General features: G+C 46.5%; 1 protein-coding gene across 2 annotated transcripts; it reads left to right on the top strand.

Annotated features, from left to right (window-relative positions):
- Positions 1–23,074: 23,074 nt before the first annotated feature.
- LOC123145189 (polyamine transporter PUT1) lies at positions 23,075–25,838 on the top strand. Of its 2 annotated transcripts, none has more exons than XM_044564536.1 (2): positions 23,075–23,585; positions 24,206–25,838. In XM_044564536.1, the coding sequence occupies exons 1-2, from the start codon at positions 23,184–23,186 to the stop codon at positions 25,679–25,681; spliced, it is 1,878 nt and encodes a 625-aa protein (XP_044420471.1). In that variant the 5' UTR covers positions 23,075–23,183; the 3' UTR covers positions 25,682–25,838. The 2 variants fall into 2 exon arrangements, with proteins under 2 accessions (XP_044420471.1, XP_044420472.1); XM_044564537.1 differs by lacking the exon at positions 23,075–23,585 and adding an exon at positions 23,634–24,115 and having other exon boundaries at positions 24,203–25,838.
- Positions 25,839–26,343: the final 505 nt, after the last annotated feature.

Raw genomic sequence — 26,343 nt, 5'->3', positions numbered from 1 at the left:
CTAATCCATGTCTGGGTTGAATAAGGAAAGGAAGGGAGATTGTACTGTCCAAGAGAGTAGGCATCGAACCCACATCTAGGTTGAGAAGGGGAAAATCAGTAGCTAAGGAACGAGTCTCGTGTCTCTTGGTTGAAGAAGGGTAGAAAGGCATGACAACGCAATAGAGAATGACCAGGTCGATCGGTTTGTTGTCCTCACATAGGAAAAAGGTGGCTAAACATAACAAAAATGGGACGTAATCCACATATGCTGCCTGGATATTTGTTGCTCTGGGCAACCATACCTCCCTCACCACTCTATGCGTCCGTGGAGGTACATCGTACTGGTGCGCCCACTGTCCGAATGGGCCTCGCATGCTCTTAGTCTAACTTTTTTGCTGTTAGTATAACGCCAGCAGTCAAGTCAAGCAATGCTACTGCTAAAGTGATGCCACATTTAACTAATGCCGCACTCAGTCTAATACCACCGATAAATTTAAGCAATGCCATTTAATGTCACTGTATTATTTCAAGGTTAGCTGTTGATTGTGGATGTATTAAAGATTTTTCAACTAAGGCCTTCTAATGATGTTGCACAGCCAGTATACCAATGATGAAACTTGTTACTACCTTCAGATTTTTGCACTGTTAATGCTTATAGATTACATACCTCACTTTCATGAGATAAGTTAATTTTTTTGTATAGTGTCACCAAAATGCCAAGGCGCTGATGTCATTTTATTTTGGTTAAACTGCACAAAAAATTATGAAGACAAGAGGAAAGGTTAAGAGTGGGCACCTCCTCCTCCGGCTGTTCTCTTGATTCGTTCGATCAAGTTTTTATGTTTGATCGATTATCAAGATTGGGATAGCAATTTTCTGGCCAACACTAGGTGCTTCATTGCTTTGGTCTAATTATACAATGGGCATCATTTTGCCTAAGTTAAAGTTTGTATTCCAAAAATAGTCTCGCCGTGTGATCAAGAGAAGACCAAATCATATTGCAGTGGATGTTCCTCCATCATGCGTGGTTCATTCCCATGGTTCCAGCTGTTGGTGAAACCACTTACGTTTGCAAGAGGAATTGTAGACTTCACAAACAAATTTGTCATTCAGTCTGTACTGAATGTTGGCCAAGAGAAGCATCCATGTTAGTAGGAAGAACATATGTTTTTTCTAGATCTTTGCTTTTGGAGCTACATATTTGTATATGATCTGTGAATCATTGAGATGCATTAACATGTTGATCTTATGTATGGGAATCGTACTAGTTGGTTTTAGTTGTGGCTGATCTTTGCTTTTGGAGCTACATATTTGTATATGATCTGTGAATCATTGAGATGCATTAACAGTTCCTTATATCTGTTCGCTCAGTGTTTACAAGTTACCGATCGATCACTAGCTAGCCTACTAATGCGCTCCTGGCTGTTTTAGTTGTGACGCAAGATCCGAAGTGGCAGTTTTTTGAATAGAAATGCCTACCTCTGAAGAAACTGACAAGCTGCTCTGAAGAAAATGCCATGCGAATCTGAAGAAACTGCTAGCAAAAATGTTCCCAAATGCCCTTATCTCCCAGCTAAAGTTCATCAATTAATGCCCTCGGCTGCGACTCGTTGCATGCTGCTCCGCGTACTGGCTGCGAGCGATTTTGAGTGCCCGCATGCAGCCGACCATAATTAAGGCAGCTAACTGATGCGAAAAATATGCGCTTTAATTGTTGTGGGCCTTTTAAATCCGTGGAATCATTATTGACAAGGAGGGAGATGATTCGAGTGCACTCGTTTGACCGTAAGGCCGGCGTGCAACCCAGCACGGACGGGACGGGATGGCACAGTCAGAATTTTAGTTTCTCTAGTTTTCCACGGCAAGCTGGCGCGCTAAGCCATGCCTGCTTCATTATGCATTGAATTCCGATGACCGTCGCGCTACCTTCCGCTTATAAGTACTGTTTCTCGGCCTTCTATGGTGGCACCATGACCCAACTCGCCCTATCCTCATAAGCCCCCACCGGCCCGACGTTGCTTGCCACTTATCCTCGCTCTCGCCATGTCTGCCATGCCCCCGCCCGTCCGCGATAGGCGTGGCCGGAGGCGGTCACCGCCGGAACTAGTGTTCGGTTTTTCACCGGAAGGCCGACGGAGGGAGGAGGCATTCTATCGGTCTTTAGATGGCAATGCGGAGATCGAGGACTTGTTGGAGAGCGATCGCCTGGCGGAGGAGCAGGAGTTGTTGGAGCGCGACCGCTTGGCGGATGAGCAGCGTATCGCCGATTTGCGCCGCCAGCGGGGCATGGAGCAGCAACGCACCGATGCTCTGAGTCACGAGCAGAGCGCCCGCACGTGGGCCTACTACGTGGAGGCCGGCGCCCGGCAAATAGCCCTGGAGGCTGTCGGGCACGCACGCGTTCGCGACGCCGATTTTTACTACCAGCTCGTCAAGTGGGTTTCCCGCTTAGAAGCCGAAGCTTCGGTGGACCACGCCGGCATGGAAAGGGCCAATGCGCGTGAGCAACGCACCCTATCGCACCTCTGGCAAGTCCGAGGCGAGGCGGAGGACGCCGGTGCCGGCGTTTAGCGTGTACCGCAGATGGCGGCCGGCATCGTCTAGTTAGCTAAGAGTAAGTTAGTACTTGTACGCTACTAGAGTATTAGTGGAAGTAGATAGTTAACTTGGCTCTGATGGTTGTCAACGTGGAAGTTCAGTACTCTATATGTGGATCAGACCTGTTACTTTGCTCTGAATGTTGAATTTTCCGTTTGAACATATGGAATGGGCTGTTATTTTTTAAATGGGTTGTATTTGTCCTCCACGGGTTTAGAGGCTGACCTGTGGGCCTACCAAGTTGACGTGTACACAACCAGAAGATGATTGTACGTGGAGAGGATGACAGCAGCGACCCGCCAAGGTCATGACAGTACGCTAGCAAAGTGCCTCCTTATTTCAATCCAATAAAAAATGGCTCCTCGTAATGGATTTCTGACATCTGGGTCCCATGCCATTGTCAACGTAGTCAATAAACGAGGGAGTTGCACAACGAGCAGCTGACATCAGGGACCCAGCAACTCGCCCAGTTATTTTTGTTTTGGGTTAATTTGATAAATGCCACTCCAAATCTGGTGTTTCTAAGAAATGCCATTGCAATTTCCAAACTTTCAAAAATGCCATTTCATGCCATCCCCAGTGGCATTTTTCGAAGTCTGGAGTGGCGTTTTTCAAAGTTTGCAAATTGCAGTGGCGTTTTCCAAAGTTTGCAAAAATTGCAGTGGCATTTTTCAAAGTTTGAAAATTGCAGTGGCATTTTTACGAATCGCCATATTTATTGTGGCATTTATCTAATTTGTTTTTGAGACGGAAGCAGGGTGTAAACTGGGCTGTGCGGGGCACTCTGGCATGTCTAGACAGCCTTCTCTTTTATGTTTACCACAGACCAGCCCAGTAGTTTTTTTTTCTTTCTGAAATTGGCTAGCCCAGTTTTTTTGTGATTTGCCAAGTAAGTCGCTTTGTCAGGCCTATTGGGCTGCAAATCTTTCAAGACGAGGAGAGCTTCATTCGGGTGGACGAGAAAATGGCCTATTAGTAATGAGAAATGGGCTGTACATTTTTAAAACACATCAAACCGGCAATTACTTTCAAATTTCTTTTTTTCATTTCAAGATTTTAAATTGCATTAATTTTTATACGTGGACAATTTGTTGGATTTTATATTGATATACATTTATTTTTAAAATCAGTTTGAATGTGACTCGAAATTTTGGGATTAAAAACAGTTCGGACCGCACCGAAATATGCAACATTTCGTATAATTTTTTAACCGTGGCCAGAATATGGGCTGTAATGCTAACAAAAAGAATATGGGCTCCAAAAGAAACCTCCAGAATTAGCAAATGGGCTGTAAATTATTAGAAATAATGGCAGATGGGTTGTATGCTGTTTTCCAAAGATTTGAGCCTTTCCTAAAAAAAGGTTGACGCGCAAGCAGTGACTGTTGGATGGCCATCCAACGGCCGTCGTGCTTCTTCAATCTCTGCTCTTCCTGCTCTAGCCGCTCAAACAAACGCCGGCGGGACTGCCTGCTTCCTCCTCCCCGCGGCCGGCTCTGCTGCCGCGCAGGCCTCACCGCCCCACCATACTCCCATCGCTGGCCTAGCCATCCCTCTACTCACCCAGACCTGCTCTTATTCTCCGGCGACGGTAGACGAACCAGTAAACCCTCGTACAGTCGTACTCCCCTCCGCGTGGGAGACAACTGCCGAGTCTTCCCTGCCTCCGTGTCATTCCCTTCCTAGGCCTCGCCATCGTCCACCGCCCTGGTGCTCTCGGCGCGGCCTGGTCAACGTGGTCAACGACCGACATGCATCTGAAGTGGACTGTACGTGGAGAGGCCGACAGCTGGGTCCACAGCCGCATGCAAGGAAATGCCTCCTTATTACACGCAAAATAATGATTCCTCCACCTGACATCAGGGACCCACCGAAAGGGCCTATGTATTTCGCGAAAAAAACGTTACCGCCGCTGACAGCTCGGACCCACCAGCTATATCTTCGCACGCAAGGAAGTGCCTCCTTATTACGCACAAAAAAATGAATACTCCCCCTGGTAGCTGGGACCCACCATGGTGGGAGGCTGACATGTGGGCCTACTAAGTTGACTGGGACAGGGGCCTTTGTCAACTTTAGTCAATATGAACAATTCTAGCTCCAGTGACCGTACGATGTCCATCCAACGGCCGTAGTGCTTCTTCAACCTCTGGTCTTCTTGCTCCAGCCGCCCAAAGCAGCACCGGTCGTGCCGCATGCTCCTGCCTCCCGTGGCCGGCTGTGCTGGCGCGGAGGCCTCACTGCCCCCTACTATTCCCACCGCTGGCCAGGCCCTGCGGCGACGGGAGCCTCACACCGCAGCCGAACCAGTGAACCCTCGTACTCCTCTCCACGCGGGCTTCCACTGCCGCGTCTTCCCCGGCTCCCCGTCGTCCCCTTCCTAGGCCTCGTCGTCGTCCACCGCCCTGGTGCTCTCGGCGCGGCGTGGTCAACGTGGTCAAGGAACGACTTCCATCGGATGTGGACTGTACGTGGAGAGGCTGACAGCTGGGTCCACGGCCGTAGCAAGGAAGTGCCTCCTTATTACGCGGAAAATAATGACTCCTCCACCTGACAGCTGGGACCCACCGGACGGGCCACTGTATTTCGCCAAAAAAAACGTTTCCCCTGACTGCTGGGACCCACCAGCTACATCTTCGCACGCAAGGAAGTGCGTCCGAGCAAAAAAAACGATTCGCCCCCTGACTGCTGGGACCCACCAGCTACATCTTCGCAGGCAAGGAAGTGCCTGACAGTCGGGACCCACCTGGTCGAAGCGTACGCAGCATTGTCATTCTGGTCGCGAACGTGTACGTACATATATACTGGTGGATGTAGAGGCATGCACGTGTCGTAGTAGAGGCACGCACGTAGCATGTACACGTACGTACAACGGCCAGTGTGCAAGAAAGAAAATACGGCCACGTACGTACATACGGGCAGGGTCTCGAACGCCTACTCGCGCATACATACGGCCAGGGCTCGTGTACATGGCTGGGTCGGAACGGAGAAACAGCGTCGTCGTCGTGTTCATGGGGAGCCAACCGGCTGGGTCGGAACAGAATGCGTCGTCGTGTTCATCGGGAGGGCTTGGATGGAACAGCCGATGGAAACGAGGCCTGGCGTACCGCAGAACGGAGGAAACGACCTTGTGTTCGACCGGCCATGTTTGAAACGGGATCCTGTTCATCGGGAGGGGTATGGCGTACCGCAAAACGGAGGAAACGGACCTCCTACGGTCGAAACAGGGGTCCTGTTGATCGGGAGGGGTGTGGCGTACCGCAAAATGGAGGAAACGGACTTGTGTTGGAGCGCTACGGTCGAAACGGGGGTCCTGTTCATCGGGAGGGGTGTGGCGCACCGCAAAACGGGACTCCACGGGAAACTGTTCATCTCCACCGTCGACCCCCTCCAGCCTCCACGGGCTACTGTTCATCCACCGTCGATCTCCTCCAGCCTCCACCTGCGACTGTTCATCCACGGGCTCCTGTTCATCCAGCCTCCACCACGCGCTACTCCACCGGCTACTGTTCAACCAGCCTCTCCACGGGCTCCTATTCAACCACCCCTCCACGGGCTACTGCTCATCCAGCCCTCCACCGTCTACTGTTCATTCTGCCCTCCACAGGGTGGTCCTATTCATCCTGCCCTTCACAGGGTCCTGTTCATCCAGCCCCAACCGGCTCGATCGATCGGGGTCCTGTTCATCCAGAGGCAACACCACGGGGTCCTGTTCATCCACCCCCACCGGGAACTGTTCATCCAAACCCCCCCAGCAACGCTCACTGTTCATCCAGAGGCAGCATCGATCGGCTTCAGTTAGCAGCAGTAGCGAAGGAATCGCTCGATCGGGTTCAGTTAATAGCCATCGATCGATCGCTCGGGTTCAGTAACGCGTAGCCTGCAGTGCAATCGCTCGGGTTCAGTTAGAGCCCAACGCCTCGCTCGGGTTCAGTTAGAGCCAACGCCTCGCACACACGCGCGTACGTGTACAAGAGAAACGCGCATCGCTTGGCCCCCGACCTCCCACCGTAACCGGGAACTCCCCGAAATTTTCCTCGCCCTCGCTTCTACCACGGTTTTTTCCGTCATGGACGGCCCAAAGAATGTCATGCAGCTGCGTCTCCGGCCCGCCCAGGACGAAAAGCCCATTTTCTGTCATGATTTTTTGTCATAGAAGTAGGACCCACCACATCTATGATGATACCGGGTTTTGTCACAATTATCGTCATAGAAGTGTCATATGTATGACAGAAAAAAATTTCGTTCGGCCCAAAATGTCACGGATGTGTCTTTTTTTTGTAGTGCAAGCCGAAGCCCAAGTCCGTGACTAAGATGACTGCCAAGGAGTTCCGGGAGAAGCGTCGGCGCAATCCCTATGAGCAAGATCAAGAGCCCAATATTGTCAACCGTCCTTTCTGGAACCGTTTCAGTGGGCAATCTACTTTGATGTGATCAAAGCAAAGAAGAATCTCTATGTTGATGTTCGCACCATCGACACTAACTATATGGAGAAGGATCATGCCTACTTTCGTGAAGCCCTGTAGATGTGTACTCAGCTGAATATTCTCAGGATTATGCAGTTCAACAAGGACTTTGATGCGGATTTAGTGGCTCAGTTTTATGCCACGGTTCATCTGGGCACTGATGCGGAAAGGACCTTGACTTGGATGACTAATGGCAAACTTCTGTCTGTCAAATGGAAGGCATTCATGGAATTGTTTGGGATTGAAGATCAAGGGCTTGAGAACCCGGTTGGCTTTCATCCTCACCAGAAGACAACCTCTACTCACAAGCAAGCTCTCTAGCCATTTTGCACTGTGAAGACTAACCCGAGATGCAGAAGGAGACGTATGAGCTGCCTGCCTACCTGGACATCCTTCATTGCATCTTCAGGGAGACTCTTTTCGCACGCATTGGGAACTTGGATATGGTTCACTCGTTTCTCGTGGACATGTTACTTTTCTGTCAGCATGAGAAAGAAGAGAACACTGGAGAGGCCTTGGATATCTCTCATGTCATGTGGTCTGAGCTTCTTACCACTGTCTCTGAGCGCAAGTGCCCCATCTATGGTCCTTTTCTCATGTTGCTTATTGAGAAGGCGTGGGTGCACACTTATCCTAATGTCGTGCTGGAGACTGGCAAGTTGATCCCTCATGAGATCAAGCGTCTGAGGAAGAAGGAGAACTGGGGCTCATCGGTTTCGAGGTCTGGGATTCCATCTGGAGCTGACGACGTTGAGACAGAGGCTGATGATGATGATTATGAGCCCTCTGGAGCGGAGCCCTCATGGGCAAAGAAGCTCAAGCGCAAGATGAAGAAACTGTTCTGCATGTCTCATGGACAGTATATGGCTCATGTGTCTTAGAAGACGGCCAGGGGCCGTCACAAGGAGCTCATGCGTCAGTTAGGTTCAACAGTTGCCAACGGATCTGAGGGCAAGATCACAGATGAGAAGGAGTGGGTTCAGCAGCACTGCCCATCAACAGACTCAGACATCGAGCAGCCTCCTGCGGATGATGGAGGAGCGGGCGATCACGCGGGGATGTGATGCTGGAGATCTTCAGTTATGCTATCACCTGTGGCCGTAGCAGCACTCTTTGCCCCTTTGGTGTCTCGATGTCAAAGGGGGAGAGAGTTTAGGGATTTGTCGAGTTGCGAGTGTCTTATTTGCCTTGTCTTTCTCTCTCTCGCAAACTCTCTTTTATCGCCATTTGCTTTGGTTTGGTTTGTGCTCGTGAGTCCTGGTACCCTATCATATGGTGTGAGACATATGCTACCCTATCCTATTATTATCTTTGTATGTAAAATACTTTAGTAGTTTGTGAGTTCATGCTTATCTCATATGTCTACTTTGCTCACTTGCCACTCTATTGCATCCTAGCTCATATATGTCTTATCTTTGATGCAATTGTTGTCAGACTATAAAATATAAGGGGAGTGTTGATCCTAATGTGTGTACTTTGCAATCCAAAGGCACTTCTAATTAAGTGCACACATCTAGGGGGGTCGTCTATATTTTTTAGTTGTGGGATTCGCTTACTCTCATGTCATTACTTTGTGCAAATCCCGTGTTGTCATCAATCCACCAAAAAAGGGGGAGATTGTTAGGGCATATCTCTCTCTAAGTAGTTTTAGTGATAGATGATAATGCTTTTGCGGAATAATCGTGTGCGTTGAGTATTTCAGAGATTCATTCATTGGCACGAGACGATTCCTTCCCCTCGGAGCTTTATGTGAAGACGGTATAGTCTCTTTCGTTTCGATTTTGGTGGACTTGAGTCGTAGGAGACACCGTACTATCAAGAGGGGGTCTGCATTGGAAATGCTAGGGTGGAATCAACACATACACTTCATCTTTTCACCCCCAGCTCCTTTCCCCTCCTTGGAGTTTGTCGTTTCATCGAAAGTGGAGGTTGTGAGGTGCTCGCGGTAGTACCGCCGCCAGAGCGGTAGTACCGCCCATGGACCTCAAGCGGCAGTACCGCTGTTCTACAGCGGTAGTACCGCTGGGGTGCATCGACGGTAGTACCGTCCTAGGTTGGCACTGCTACCGCCTCGATTCGAGGGTGAACTCCTCATGTCAGGTTGAGCAGCACTAGCAGCGACAGTAGCAATGGTAGTACCGCAGTTACCACCGCTACTGGTGCTGCCCAAACACCCCCTCTGTATTTCGTTCCTCCTCTGTTGGCTCTACTCTCATTCACCGCGGTAGTACCGCTGGGGGTCGCGGTAGTACCGCTGCTACCAGCAGTAGTACCGCCCCACTGAGCAGTAGTACCGCTCTGTGCGGGCTGAAGAGGGGGGTAACGGTTGGATTGATTCCCCCACTATAAAAGGAGATCTTGTTGTCCAAGTTGACTCACCTCTTTTCCCCCAAGCTCCATTGTTGCTCCAAAGCTCATTTTCGCAATCTCTCTCCCTAGCCAATCAAACTTGTTGATTCTTTAGGGATTGGTTGAGAAGGCCCGGATCTACACTTCCACCAAGATAAATTCGATTCCCCCACTAATCCCTTGCGGATCTTGTTACTCTTGGGTGTTGGAGCACCCTAGACGGTTGAGGTCACCGCGGAGCCACATTCCATTGTGGTGAAGCTCCGTGGTATCGTTGGGAGCCTCCAATTGAGTTGTGGAGATTGCCCCAACCTTGTTTGTAAAGGTTCGGGCGCCGCCTCAAAGGGCACCAATAGTGGAATCACGGCATCTCGCATTGTGTGAGGGCGTGAGGAGAATACGGTGGCCCTAGTGGCTTCTTGGGGAGCATTGTGCCTCCACACCGCTCCAACGGAGACGTACTTTCTCTCAAAGGGAAGGAACTTCGGTAACACACCCTCATCTCCACCGGCCCCACTTTTGGTTATCTCTTACCTCTACTTGTGCAAGCTTATATTTAGTTGTATCCCTTGCTTGCTTGTGTGCTTGTTGTTGTTGCATCATATAGGTTGCTCACCTAGTTGCATATCAAGACAACCTACTCTGATGCAAAGTTTAATTTGGTAAATAAAAGCTAAAAATTGTTAGTTGCCTATTCACCCCCCCCCCCTCTAGTCAACTATATTGATCCTTTCACTTAGTTTCAGCCCCTGGAACCCGCCAGTGGATAACGTCTTTCGCTGGCAAAACGCCCATCCCAACATATTCCTTGAGAGATTGTTCAGTGACAGTAGAAGCAACCCAGTCACAAGATGTGGTGGACTTAGTCATTTTTCGGCAGTGGATGCCCGAGAATAAATAATTGGTGGGTTAAATATTATGAGGTTAAACCGCCCAATGATTAACGACTGGTTATAAGGGACAATTATTATGGCGGGTCATGGAAAAGGTTGTAAACTACATGGATAAGCCGGAGAGATGCCGGCGGGTTACCGACTCATGACTAAAATTATATAAGTATTGGCATAGTACAAAGTTGCTGCTGTAAGCCGCCTAAACAATGAACGGTGGGTCAGCCGTCTATCAATTGTCTACGAAATCCACGATTGTTGAAATTTCGCCAAGTGTGGGGCAAACAAGTTTCACAAGTTTACAACTATGTTTACGGATCTACAACAGTTCGCAAAAAGGTGAATAATTGCTAAACCTAATGTACAGCAGTGGAAGAACATGCAAGCTGGGATTGAATCTCAGGAAGAGTGGATACATCTATGATTTGAGGCAAATACCACGACTACTGCCGCAAGGTTTCGATATCGTTTCTTGTGAATGAACTAAGCGGCATGATGGATAAACTGAGATGAACTCCGACAAGCACGACGAACTCCGATGAACCCTATGAACGGGATCAATCTAATGTGGATCTGGGTAAAGAAAAGAGTTTTACCTGTTGAGGCTGATGGACAGCAGGAGTGCACCGCGGTTTTCTGGTTTGTTCAGGTTGATGCATTGGCCCTTGTTGGAGTCACCGATGAAGGTCGGCCGGAGTGGCAGAGCTCTAGCTGTGGAGGTCATGACGAAGAAGAAGTGGAAGCGCAAGGGGGTCGGGGTAAAAGTGAAAAGGAAACCCCCTCGGGCTTATTTATAAGGAAGAAGGTGAAATAGTGAGATGGCAGGTGCGGGAATCAAGGAGATGTCATGATTATCTAAACATCGGAGGCGCCTCGATTCTCGGATGACTAACTAATGCGAAAAAGATCTGTTGTGATGTCATGGATTTTCTCTATATTTATTTTGCATGACATCACGGCGAGTTATACGATTTGTTCATTATTAAACTTTGAAAGGAAGAATCGCCAACTTGGAGCAGTGAAGGTTGACATGAACAAGTTCAAATCAATCTGGTGCATAATGTTGGGGATATAACCCCGAGGTGTGACCCGCCCAGGAGGGGCCGGTTTACACCATTGGCGACTCATGAAGAAAGGCCCAATTAGGCCCAACAAGATGAAGTGTGAAGATGGTGGCTCAAGAGGCGGGCCTGGTGGTGGCCCAAGACCCGGACATGTGAACCGCCATATGGTGGCTTGCCTAGTAAGGCAAGGCGGTTTAGAAACCAGGTCGATCACATTGTGTGATCCGGCTCGGACTCTTGTAAGCCTCGGGCCTCGAACTGTGTATATAAAGGTGAGACCCAACTGCAGGTTAACTCAAGAAACAACTGATCGATAGCTAGGTCAAGCGTAATCACTCCCTTGTAATTGAAACTCAAGCAATACAAATAGAAGCAGGACGTAGGCTTTTAGCTCGTTGAGAGGGGCCGAACCTGGGTAAACCTTGTCTCCTTTGTCCCGTTCAACCCCTTCGAGCTAAACTACGTGCGATGGCTCCACACCTAGTCCTTTCACAAGGGCATCTGTCGTGTTAATTCCATGACACTATGTACATACCCAGAATGGTTTGACTAAATTTCTTATCAAATATAGTCAACTGAATTACATGACCACTTTTAAAGAATTGTAAATTTACCAGCCTCTTGCTGGACACATACAACCTTACACACCATAAGTATGGTCTAAATCATACCAACTTCATATCATACTACTTTTCCCTTGTAGTAACTACGTGGAAATCAGCAAAGTATTTCCCATCTGCAATAATTCGGTCACATACCGATATCACCACTCCAGCGTACATCAATGCGCACTCACAGAAAATTAGGGATCTATGTGAGGAATAACAATGTATTCGTCAATCAAAATTATTCATAGCCCATATGCTGATTGCATCAGCAATAAGGATATTTTCCGACATTAGGGGGATGTAAGTACCACAAAGAATGCCCGAGAAATAAATTAGCAATGTTATTGATATTCAATCTTTATATCCACGTACTCAAAGAATCTGAACTAGAAGTTTAGAGAATCATATATTTGCAACACATTGCAAATCTACCACATACATTTACTGATGACAAGTGTTACTACATTCTATATTCCTGTAATAAAGTGTTAGAAAGAGTGGAGGTACTTGATAAACCACCCTTCTCCCCAAATGAGAGCAAGAGCGGGAGAAAATCTGACAAGAAGAGTTATAACTTTTCATATGCTTCCGCGGAAACAGAGGAAATCAAATCCTCAACCAGTAAATGTAATTCAACATCAAGTCGAAAGACACCTCACTGGATGCTCATCATCCAAAGCCCGGCATAAATGTGCACAAATGTTTTGGTGCCGGGACATCGAAACACCTTGACTCCATTTGTTGTAGGAAATCACAAGGAGTTAAAAAGGAATAAATATTTTGTCCACAAACTTCAATGATTCCATCAGAATCATATAAACTAAAGACTATATTTGTCAACATATATTTCTTCTCAAATTACTAAAACCTTTTGGGCCCAGAACCAAAATCCATGGTAGAGTGCCTCTTACACTCATATTGGTTCACATAAAAGGAAGCAAGTAATGAAGAATAGCACTTGCTCAACAAATGAGTGGTATTTACTACAGTAATACCTACTCCTCATAAGTATCTTCCATATGGAATACTAAAAAATTCTCATTCATAGATAAAGTCAACGAGGTGGTGAGAAAGCGAGGCCTGTAGCAAAAGGGTTCACGCAGAGACCCGGCATCAATTATGATTTAGCATACCCTCTTGGTATGAGTGGAATTATGTTTCGATACTAAATATCATTGGCAATAAAATAATAATAATATCCATGCAGTTGATGGATGCAATGACTACATACTCATATGGATCACTCATTTCGAATATTTATATTAAAGTTCCTGAAGGGCTTACAATTCTGAATCCAAAAACAAATCGCAACATGTTTTTGTGTAAAACTTCAAAGTCACTCTATGATTTGGAACAGTTGAATCATATGGTACCACCGACTAAACGAGTTCCTTCTTCAAAATGATTACTCGAATAATGATGATTATTTACATGTTTAATAAATGAATCCCAAATTTGATTTCCTGACATCACCTTAGTGTACATTGATGATTTTGTCATCAGTGTCTCTACAAGACCTAATAATACGTAAAATCATCTTAAGACGGAAAATTTGGATTCAACCAAATTTAGCTTAAGCTTACAACTTGAGCATTCTCTTAAGAATACATATCAGTCTACATATATCCAATACATATACAAGAAGTTCAGTGTGGATATTGTTGGGGAACGTAGTAATTTCAAAAAAATTCCTACGCACATGCAAGATCATGGTGATGCATAGCAACGAGAGGGGAGAGTGTTGTCCACGTACCCTCGTAGACCGAAAGCGGAAGCGTTAACACAACGCGTTTGATGTAGTCGTACGTCTTCACGATCCGACCGATCAAGTACCGAACGCACGGCACCTCCGAGTTTAGCACACGTTCAGCTCGATGACGTCCCTCGAACTCCGATCCAGCCGAGTGTTGAGGGAGAGTTTTGTCAGCACGACGGCGTGGTGACAATGATGATGTTCTACCGACGCAGGGCTTCGCCTAAGCACCGCTACGATACCTCTCCGACAATCGGAGTGACAAATCCTAATCTTGAAATACGCCAACCCAACAAGTACCTTTGGAGACACCTGTAGAGCACCTTTATAATCACCCAGTTACGTTGTGACGTTTGGTAGCGCACAAAGTGTTCCTCCGGTAAACGGGAGTTGCATAATCTCTTAGTCATAGGAACATGTATAAGTGATGAAGAAAGCAATAGCAACATACTAAACGATCGAGTGCTAAGCTAACGGAATGGGTCAAGTCAATCACATCATTCTCCTAATGATGTGATCCCGTTAATCAAATGACAACTCATGTCTATGGCTAGGAAACATAACCATCTTTGATCAACGAGCTAGTCAAGTAGAGGCATACTAGTGACACTCTGTTTGTCTATGTATTCACACATGTATCAAGTTTCCGGTTAATACAATTCTAGCATGAATAATAAACATTTATCATGATATAAGGAAATAAATAATAACTTTATTATTGCCTCTAGGGCATATTTCCTTCAGTCTCCCACTTGCACTAGAGTTAATAATCTAGTTCACATCGCCATGTGATTTAACATCAATAGTTCACATCACCATGTGATTAACACCCATAGTTCGCATCGTCATGTCACCAACACCCAAAGGGTTTACTAGAGTCAGTAATCTAGTTCACATCGCTATGTGATTAACACCCAAAGAGTACTAAGGTGTGATCATGTTTTGCTTGTGAGATAATTTTAGTCAACGGGTCTGTCACATTCAGATCCGTAAGTATTTTGCAAATTTCTATGTTTACAATGCTCTGCACGGAGCTACTCTAGCTAATTGCTCCCACTTTCAATATGTATCTAGACCGAGACTTAGAGTCATCTAGATTAGTGTCAAAACTTGCATCGACGTAACCCTTTACGATGAACCTTTTGTCACTTCCATAATCGAGAAACATATCCTTATTCCACTAAGGATAATTTTGACCGTTGTCCAGTCATCTACTCCTAGATCACTATTGTACTCCCTTGCCAAAATCAGTGTAGGGTATACAATAGATATGGTACACAGCATGGCATACTTTATAGAACCTATGGCCGAGGCATAGGGAATGACTTTCATTCTTTTTCTATCTTCTGCCGTGGTCGGGCTTTGAGTCTTACTCAATTTCACACCTTGTAACACAGGCAAGAAACTCTTTCTTTGACTGTTCCATTTTGAACCACTTCAAAATCTTGTTAAGGTATGTACTCATTGAAAAAACTTATCAAGCGTCTTGATCTATCTCTATAGATCCTGATGCTCAATATGTAAGCAGCTTCACCAAGGTCTTTCTTTGAAAAACTCCTTTCAAACACTCCTTTATGCTTTGCAGAATAATTCTACATTATTTCCTATCAACAATATGTCATTCACATATACTTATCAGAAATGTTGTAGTGCTCCCACTCACTTTCTTGTAAATACAGGCTTCACCGCAAGTCTGTATAAAACTATATCCTTTGATCAACTTATCAAAGCGTATATTCCAACTCCGAGATGCTTGCACCAGTCCATAGATGGATCGCTGGAGCTTGCATATTTTGTTAGCACCTTTAGGATTGACAAAACCTTCTGGTTGCATCATATACAACTCTTCTTTAATAAATCCATTAAGGAATGCAGTTTTGTTTATCCATTTGCCAGATTTCATAAAATGCGGCAATTGCTAACATGATTCGGACAGACTTAAGCATAGATACAAGTGAGAAACTCTCATCATAGTCAACACCTTAAAGTTGTCGAAAACCTTTTGCAACAATTCTAGCTTTGTAAATAGTAACACTACTATCAGCGTCCGTCTTCCTCTTGAAGATCCATTTAATCTGAATGGCTCGCCGATCATTGGGCAAGTTAATCGAAGTCCATACTTTGTTCTCATACATGGATCTCATCTCAGATTTCATGGCCTCAAGCCATTTTGCAGAATCTGGGCTCACCATCGCTTCTTCATAGTTCGTAGGTTCGTCATGGTCTAGTAACATAACCTCCAGAACAGGATTACCGTACCACTCTGGTGCGGATCTTACTCTGGTTGACCTACGAGGTTCAGTAATAACTTGATCTGAAGTTCCATGATCATCATCATTAACTTCCTCATTAATTGGTATAGGCGTCACAGAAACTGGTTTCTGCGATGAACTACTTTCCAATAAGGGAGCAGGTACAATTACCTCATCAAGTTCTACTTTCCTCCCACTCACTTCTTTCGAGAGAAACTCCTTCTCCAGAAAAATTCCGAATTTAGCAACAAAAGTTTTGCCTTCGGATCTGTGATAGAAGGTGTACCCAACAGTTTCCTTTGGGTATCCTATGAAGACACATTTCTCCGATTTGGGTTCGAGCCTATCAGGTTGAAGTTTTTTTTTCACATAAGCATCGCAGCCCCAAACTTCAAGAAACGACAACTTTGGTTTCTAGCCAAACCACAGTTCATAAGGCGTCGTCTCAACGGATTTTCATGGTGCCCTATTTAACGTGAATGCAGCCGTCTCTAAAGCATAACCCCAAAACGATAGTGGTAGATCGGTAAGAGACATCATATATCGCACCATATCTAATAAAGTACGGTTACGATGTTCGGACACACCATTACACTGTGGTGTTCCAGGTGGCGTGAGTAGTGAAAATATTTCACATTGTTTTAACTGAAGGCCAAACTCATAACTCAAATATTTTACCTCTGCGATCATATCGTAGAAACTTTCATTTTCTTGTTACGATGATTCTCCACTTCACTCTGAAATTCTTTGAACTTTTCAAATGTTTCAGACTTGTGTTTCATCAAGTAGATATACCCATATCTGCTCAAATCATCTGTGAAGGTCAGAAAATAACGATACTTGCCGTGAGCCTTAACACTCATGAGACCGCATACATCAGTATGTATTATTTCCAATAAGTCAGTTGCTCGCTCCATTGTTCCGGAGAACGGAATCTTAGTCATCTTGCCCATGAGGCATGGTTCGCAAGCATCAAGTGATTCATAATCAAGTGATTCCAAAATCCCATCAGTATGGAGTTTCCCCATGCGCTTTACACCAATATGACCTAAACGGCAGTGCCACAAATAAGTTGCACTATCATTATTAACTTTGCATCTTTTGGCTTCATTATTATGAATATGTGTATCACTACGATCGAGATCCAACAAACCATTTTATTGGGTGTATGACCATAGAAGGTTTTATTCATGTAAACAGAACAACAATTATTCTCTAATTTAAATGAATAACCGTATTGCAACAAACATGATCAAATCATATTCATGCTCAACGCAAACAACAAATAACACTTATTTAGTTTCAACACTAATCCCGAAAGTATAGGGACTGTGCGATGATGATCATATCAATCTTGGAATTACTTCCAACACACATCGTCACCTCGCCTTTTACTAGTCTCTGTTTATTCTGCAACTCCCGTTTCGAGTTACTACTCTTAGCAACTGAACTAGTACCAAATGCCGAGGGGTTGCTATAAACACTAGTAAAGTACACATCAATAACATGTATATCCAATATACCTTTGTTCACTTTGCCATCCTTCTTATCCACCAAATACTTGGGGTAGTTCCGCTTCCAATGACCAGTCCCTTTGGAGTAGAAGCACTTAGTCTCAGGCTTAGGACCAGACTTAGGCTTCTTCACTTGAGCAGCAACTTGCTTGCTGTTCTTCTTGAAGTTCCCCTTCTTCCCTTTGCCCTTTTCTAGAAACTAGTGGTCTCGTCAACCATCAACACTTGATGCTCTTTCTTGATTTCTACCTTTGTCGATTTCAGCATCGCGAAGAGCTTGGGAATTACTTTCGTCATCCCTTGCATACTATAGTTCATCACGAAGTTCTACTAACTTGGTGATGGTGACTAGAGAATTCTGTCAATCACTATTTTATCTGGAAGATTAACTCCCACTTGATTCAAGCGATTGTAGTACCCAGACAATCTGAGCACATGCTCACTGCTTGAGCTATTCTCCTCCATCTTTTAGCTATAGCACTTGTTGGAGACTTCATATCTCTCAACTCGGGTATTTGCTTGAAATATTAACTTCAACACCCGGAACATCTCATATGGTCCATGACGTTCAAAACGTCTTTGAAGTCCCGATTCTAAGTCGTTAAGCATGGTGCACTAAGCTATCAAGTAGTCATCATATTGAGCTAGCCAAACGTTCATAACGTCTGCATCTGCTCCTGCAATAGGTCTGTCACCTAGCGGTGCATCAAGGACATAATTCTTCTGTGCAACAATGAGGATAATCCTCAGATCACGGATCCAATCCGCATCTTTGCTACTAACATCATTCAACATAATTTTTCTCTAGGAACATATCAAAAATAAATACAGGGAAGTAACAACGCGAGCTATTGATCTACAACATAATTTGCAAAATACTATCAGGACTAAGTTCATGATAAATTTAAGTTCAATTAATCATATTACTTAAGAACTCCCACTTAGATAGACATCCCTCTAATCCTCTGGGTGATCACGTGATCCATATCAACTAAACCATGTCCGATCATCACGTGAGATGGAGTAGTTTCAACGGTGAACATCACTATGTTGATCATATCTACTATATGATTCACGCTCGACCTTTCGGTCTCCGTGTTCCGAGGCCATATCTGTTATATGCTAGGCTCGTCAAGTTTAACCTGAGTATTCCGCGTGTGCAACTGTGTTGCACCCGTTGTATTTGAACGTAGATCCTATCACACCCGATCATCACGTGGTGTCTCAGCACGAAGAACTTTCGCAACGGTGCATACTCAGGGAGAACACTTATACTTTGATAATTTAGTGAGGGATCATCTTATAATGCTACCGTCAATCAAAGCAAGATAAGATGCATAAAAGATAAACATCACATGCAATCAATATAAGTGATATGATATGGCCATCATCATCTTGTGCTTGTGATCTCCATCTCTGGAGCACCGTCATGATCACCATCGTCACCGGCGCGACACCTTGATCTCCATCGTAGCATCATTGTCGTCTTGCCAATCTTATGCTTCTACGACTATCGCTACCGCTTAGTGATAAAGTAAAGCATTACAGGGCGATTGCATTGCATACAATAAAGCGACAACCATATGGCTCCTGCCAGTTGCCGATAAATCGGTTACAAAACATGATCATCTCATACAATAAATTTAGCATCATGCTTTGACCATATCACATCACAACATGCCCTGCAAAAACAAGTTAGACGTCCTCTACTTTGTTGTTGCAAGTTTTACGTTGCTGCTATGGGCTTAGTAAGAACCGTTCTTACCTATGCATCAAAACCACAACGATAGTTTGTCAAGTTGGTGCTGTTTTAACCTTCGCAAAGACCGGGCGTAGCCACACTCGGTTCAACTAAAGTGAGAGAGACAGACACCCGCCAGTCACCTTTAAGCAACGAGTGCTCGCAACGGTGAAACCAGTCTCGCGTAAGCGTACGCGTAATGTCGGTCCGGGCCGCTTCATCTCACAATACCGCTGAACCAAAATATGACATGCTGGTAAGCAGTATGACTTATATCACCCACAACTCACTTGTGTTCTACTCATGCATATAACATCAACGCATAAAACCAGGCTCGGATGCCACTGTTGGGGAACGTAGTAATTTCAAAAAAATTCCTACGCACACGCAAGATCATGGTGATGCATAGCAACGAGAGGGGAGAGTGTTGTCCACGTACCCTCGTAGACCGAAAGCGGAAGCGTTAACACAACACGGTTGATGTAGTCGTACGTCTTCACGATCCGACCGATCAAGTACCGAACGCACGGCACCTCCGAGTTCAGCACACGTTCAGCTCGATGACGTCCCTCGAACTCCGATCCAGCCGAGTATTGAGGGAGAGTTTCGTCAGCACGACGGCGTGGTGACAATGATGATGTTCTACCGACGCAGGGCTTCGCCTAAGCACCGCTACGATATTATCGAGGTGTAATATGGTGGAGGGGGCACCGCACACGGCTAAGAGATCAATGATCAATTGTTGTGTCTATGGGGTGCCCCCCTGCCCCCGTATATAAAGGAGCAAGGGGGGAGGTGGCCGGCCTAGGAGGAGGGCGCGCCAAGGGGGGAGTCCTACTCCCACCGGGAGTAGGACTCCTCCTTTCCTTGTTGGACTAGGAGAAGGGAAGGGAGAAGGAGAAGGGGGTGCCCCCTCCCTAGTCCAATTCGGACTAGTCCATGGGGAGGGGTGTGGCCACCCTTTGGGGCCTTTCTCTCCTTTCCCGTATAGCCCATTAAGGCCCAATACGAATTCCCGTAACTCTCCGGTACTCCGAAAAATACCCGAATCACTCGGAACCTTTCCGATGTCCGAATATAGTCGTCCAATATATCGATCTTTACGTCTCGACCATTTCGAGACTCCTCGTCATGTTCGCGATCTCATCCGGGACTCCGAACTCCTTCGGTACATCAAAACTCATAAACTCATAATAAAACTGTCATCGTAACGTTAAGCGTGCGGACCCTACGGGTTGGAGAACTATGTAGACATGACCGAGACACGTCTCCGGTCAATAACCAATAGCGGGACCTGGATGCCCATATTGGCTCCCACATATTCTACGAAGATCTTTATCGGTCAAACCGCATAACAACATACGTTGTTCCCTTTGTCATCGGTATGTTACTTGCCCGAGATTCGATCGTTGGTATCTTAATACCTAGTTCAATCTCGTTACCGGCAAGTCTCTTTACTCGTTCCGTAATACATCATCTCGCAACAAACTCATTAGTTGCAATGCTTGCAAGGCTTAAGTGATGTGCATTACCGAGAGGGCCCAGAGATACCTCTCCGACAATCGGAGTGACAAATCCTAATCTCGAAATACGCCAACCCAACAAGTACCTTCGGAGACACCTGTAGAGCACCTTTATAATCACCCAGTTACGTTGTGACGTTTAGTAGCACACAAAGTGTTCCTCCGGTAAACGGGAGTTGCATAATCTCATAGTCATAGGACCATGTATAAGTCATGAAGAAAGCTATAGCAACATACTAAACGATCGAGTGCTAACTAACGGAATGGGTCAAGTCAATCACATCATTCTCCTAATGATGTGATCCCGTTAATCAAATGACAACTCATGTCTATGGCTAGGAAACATAACCATCTTTGATCAACGAGCTAGTCAAGTAGAGGCATACTAGTGACACTCTGTTTGTCTATGTATTCACACATGTATCAAGTTTCCGGTTAATACAATTCTAGCATGAATAATAAACATTTATCATGATATAAGGAAATAAATAATAACTTTATTATTGCCTCTAGGGCATATTTTCTTCAGATATATCATACCAATAAAAGACATGTAATATGGTCATACTACCCCTGATAAGGTACAAATCCATTCATACCTAGGGGTGATAATGAAGTGATGTTAGGGCCTAAACTTCTACATCTCACTAACACTAAAGCACTCATATAATTGCAAACTACGTCAGGCCTGACACTATATTTGCTATCTTTGTTCAGAGTGAGTCCCCAACAAAAGCTATATGGCCAATATAAGAAATATCAACTTATGTCAAGCTCACAACAAATCTTGGGTATTCCATCAGGAAAATCAAGATATGAGCATGATATGATGAAATGATATTGGCTCTTTATTTGATCCCAACAATGCCATATCACTATACTAGTGACTGAATTCACGGGAGTAGTCTTCTCATGGAAGTCATAGTCTTCTCATGGAAGTCATCTAAATACACTTTAACGGCTACTTCCACTAATCATTCTAACATAATTGCTTTATCTAAAAGTACTGCCAAATATGTATGGCCCAGCTGAATGATTAACCACACTCAAAATCATGTGGTTGGGATTCATCGGAATCACATAACTTGATTTGTCAAGATGCTACTACTTGTGTTACTCAAAAACTACATGTTATATGAAGAGCAATATCATAAAGTACATTGCTCGAAAATTACTTATCCTCACGAATTATAGAAAAGTGAGGAAACAATATGCAAACAACATACTTTGAAAATCCTACAGATCATTCATAATGTCATGATCATATCAATGGAATTTGTATTACACATTCTCCAGGTTTGCAAAGTTCAGGGGGAGTAATCTCCCAAATCTATAACCTATTAACAATCCTAAGATTGCATATATTTTACTCTTTTTTCCTTCATGAGTTTTTCCCTAATGGTTTCTCATGAAGGTTTTTAACGAGACAATATAAACACAAGTGCCCGTATATGTCATGTTATATCTCCTTATATTTTTCCCACTGGGTTTTAAAGGAGTTTTCAATGGCATATCATATCGCACACTTTTCCCTTGTGAGTTTTCTCTCAAAGATTCTCATAATGGTTTTTAACGAGGCAATATATTACCAAAGATCATACGTCACACTTTCTGTTTTCCCTATCAGGGTTTTTAAAGAAAGTACTCAAAACATATTAATTGTTCTCTAAACTCACCGATGAGTTTTCTCCTTCTTCAAAGGTTTTTCTCATATGAGTTATCAAGAGCCAATAATCATTATATGTTGCATCATTTTCTCCTTATTATTTTTTCCACTGGGTTTAAAGGAGTTTTAGCAACATATCTGCACTATTCTCCTCATATTTTTTCCACAGGGTTTTTGAAAGGAGACATTCAAGATTATTCAAAGAATTTGTGAAGATGATGGACATACCCAAGAAGAGGCGTTGTACAAGGGGTAGTGTTAAGAATAGAATAGTTGCTTATTAGTTAAGCTAATTAGGATTAAGTTAATTGTTAGATTGGTTTCTTGATTCTCAAGCAACCATGTACTTCCTTGGCTCTCAAGACAACTAGGTAATTCCTTGTCTCTCAAGTAACATTGAATTTACTTGACTCCCAAGTAACATGTGTACTTCCGCCCGGGTAAAAATACTCCACTTCTATCATCAATAAAGACTAATGGATCATCTTTCATTCAACTCTCTCATTTTTTTTACTTTATCTACTTCAAACAGGTGCAAGCGAAGGAGGTGAATCGGTCGAGGTTCATGAAAGGAACACTAGGCTAGTTAAGATTAGCTGGCATGTGAACAGAGTTATACCGTTGCTTCTATGAGTCGCTCGCAACAGCTCAGTGCTTGCTCGAGAGAGCCAGCATAGTTAAAGCTGAATGCTCGATTAATGAAAGTCTCTTGTCCGGGAAAAATGAAGGACGTGTAGGCGCGAAGCAGTGAGCTCGCAAGCTACACATATCTTGCATGTGACATGTTTATCGTGTTTTTTATTGCACATATCCGCAGGAGCTCAGAAGACAACGGTCCAAACAAATCTGGTCCTTTTCCGCAGAAAAGGAATGAAACCCGATCCAGTCACCCCTTGCTACACGCCGCATTCCATTATTATAGGAGCTTGCGCTTGATTTGGGGGCTAGGAGGATACTTCACTCAATCGCTCCGCCAAGCCCTGCGCTGCGCGGTATCTACACGTTCCACGCCGCACCGCCTTGCCTTGCCTACTTCATCGGCACTCGAGAGGAGCCGTGGGAGGCGCGGGAATCGCGAATCGATGGGGAGCGTCGGGCGGCCGGAGGTGGAGTTATCTAGCCCGCCGCCGCCGCCGCCGCCGCCGGCGGCTGCAGGAGCAGGCTCTGCGGACGCCGGGCAAGAGGCGAGTGAGCTCGCCCGATCTCCTTTCCACCTCATCTTCTCCCTCTCGTACAGTTGGCGCTTCGATTTGGTTGCCTCGCCATCACGCGGCTCTGAGTGAGATTCGATTCTGCGTGCGAGAGCAGAGTTTTTTCTTTTCTTTCCGGAGCAGACGAACCTTGAAGCAGAGGACTCGGGGCCCATTCAGCTCAGAAAGGCCCCGAGAGGAGGCCTCCTAGAGCGTTGCAATCGGCAAGCCCACTGCAATCTAGAGTGATGCTGGCCTTGTGGAGCTGTAGTATACGTGTATAGGCGGAGCAAGCAACGTGGCGGTCCGTTCAGCGACAGATGTTACCGAATACCGATGAGCCGGACATGGACAGCGCACGCCGCCGTCTGCGTAGGCTGCCGGCGAAATGTCCAACTCCACCGAGGCTGCGCGGCAAATATGATTCCGATCTCGTAGCTCCATCGCCGCATTTGAATTGATACTGCATCCTTCTTTCATTTCCGCGAATGAGCATTTGATACTGCATCTGCGTTTGGTATCCTGTTAGTTGATCGCTTGTTGCCACAACTCAAACACTTCTGATGCTCTAATGCCGTCATCTGAAGAACTATATGTCTTCTCTTCTCCAGCAGAAGCCCGCCCAGAACGGCGGACCGGCGACCGGCGCCGCACCGGCGATGGGCGAGGAAGGCACGGAGTACCGGGGCCTCCCTGGCGGCGCGGGCGCGGGCGCCGCGCCAGCGCCATCGCCGGCGTCGCTCTCGATCGTCCCGCTCATCTTCATCATCTTCTACGAGGTCTCCGGCGGGCCGTTCGGGATCGAGGACAGCGTGGGCGCGGCGGGGCCGCTCCTCGCCATCGCGGGCTTCCTCGCCCTCCCCGTCATCTGGAGCGTCCCGGAGGCGCTCATCACGGCGGAGCTGGGCACCATGTTCCCGGAGAACAGCGGGTACGTCGTGTGGGTGGCCTCGGCGCTCGGCCCCTACTGGGGGTTCCAGCAGGGGTGGATGAAGTGGCTCAGCGGCGTCATCGACAATGCGCTCTACCCCGTCCTCTTCTTGGACTACCTCAAGTCCGGCGTCCCGGCGCTGGGCGGCGGCGCGCCCAGGACCGGCGCTGTCCTTGGGCTGACCGCGCTGCTGACGCTCCTCAACTACCGCGGGCTCACCGTCGTTGGGTGGGCTGCCATCAGCCTCGGGGTCTTCTCCCTCCTGCCTTTCCTCGTCATGGGCTTCATCTCCATCCCCAAGCTCCGGCCGGCGAGGTGGCTCGAGGTGGATCTCCACAACGTCGACTGGAACCTGTACCTGAACACTCTGTTCTGGAACCTCAACTACTGGGACTCGATCAGCACGTTGTCCGGCGAGATCAGGAACCCTGCGAAGACTCTGCCCAAGGCCCTGTTCTACGCGGTCATCTTCGTGGTCGTCGGCTACCTGTACCCTCTCCTCACCGGGACCGGCGCGGTGCCTCTGGACAGGGAGCAGTGGACGGACGGCTACTTCGCGGACATCGCGAAGCTGCTCGGCGGCGCGTGGCTGATGTGGTGGATGCAGGCGGCGGCGGCGATGTCGAACATGGGCATGTTCGTGGCGGAGATGAGCAGCGACTCGTACCAGCTCCTGGGCATGGCAGAGCGGGGCATGCTGCCGGCCTTCTTCGCCACCCGTTCGCGGTACGGGACCCCGCTGGTCGGCATCCTCTTCTCGGCCTCCGGCGTGCTGCTGCTCTCGACGATGAGCTTCCAGGAGATCGTGGCGGCCGAGAACTTCCTCTACTGCTTCGGTATGCTCCTCGAATTCCTGTCGTTCGTCCTGCTGAGGGTGAGGCGGCCCGACGCCCCGCGGCCGTACAGGGTGCCGCTGGGCACAGCCGGGTGCGTGGCGATGCTGGTGCCCGCGACGGCGCTGATCGTGGCGGTGCTCGCGCTGTCGACGCTCAAGGTGGCGCTGGTGAGCCTCGGCGCCGTGGCTGTCGGGCTCGTGCTGCAGCCGGTGCTCAAGTTCGTGGAGAAGAAGCGGTGGCTCAGGTTCTCCGTCAACTCGGACCTCCCCGGCATCGACGTGAACCACCAGCCCGCCGCCCCCGACGAGCCGTTGATCGTGTAGGGCGCGAAAAAAAAAATCGGCGTAGACCTCGGGTTCTGAATTGCTGAAAGTTATGGTTTCCGGAGTTTTTGTCAGGCAGTAAGATGAATTTCGAGTAAACCAAATACCGATTTGGAAGGGAGCATCTGAAGTGATCATCACGTGTTTCATTCACGATTGTCTAACTAGTAAAGCTGAATATAGCTCCATGGTTAGAGCATCTACGGTCCTTAAATCCTCCTCAAACGTCTATGAACACGGTCAATGGTCGGCCATGAGAGAGAAGAAATAAATGACCTAATCGAAGTCCTCGTATCATTTCTATACGTCGGGGTTATCTGTAAACCCTCATATTGACATCTAATATTGGGAGGATTTGAGAGCAACTCTAGCAGATGCGGTATAAATCTGTCCCGCGAAATCGTTTCACGGTTCGCCCTAAAATGATTTTGCGGTTATTTAAGCCTCGGCGTAGAATAGATTTTGCAAACGGGACACGGCGTTTTGGCTCTCGGGTGTAAAAGAAATTGATTTTTTTGTGATGCTAGATGCTCATGTGTGTGGAAGTCCGTGCCAAATTTAGTGGAGTTTGGTCATTTCAGTAGCTTTCAGCAAAAAAAAAGACCGATTCTTATTATGGGGTTATAAGAAAGTTTACTGATCATTTTGACCGACTTTGTCCT

The sequence above is a fragment of the Triticum aestivum genome, chromosome 6D (genome assembly GCF_018294505.1).
Source record: "Triticum aestivum cultivar Chinese Spring chromosome 6D, IWGSC CS RefSeq v2.1, whole genome shotgun sequence".
In the NCBI taxonomy this organism is placed as follows: domain Eukaryota; kingdom Viridiplantae; phylum Streptophyta; class Magnoliopsida; order Poales; family Poaceae; genus Triticum; species Triticum aestivum.
The sequence above is the reverse complement of the archived record's forward strand: the minus strand, read 5'-3'. Positions and strand labels throughout refer to the sequence as shown.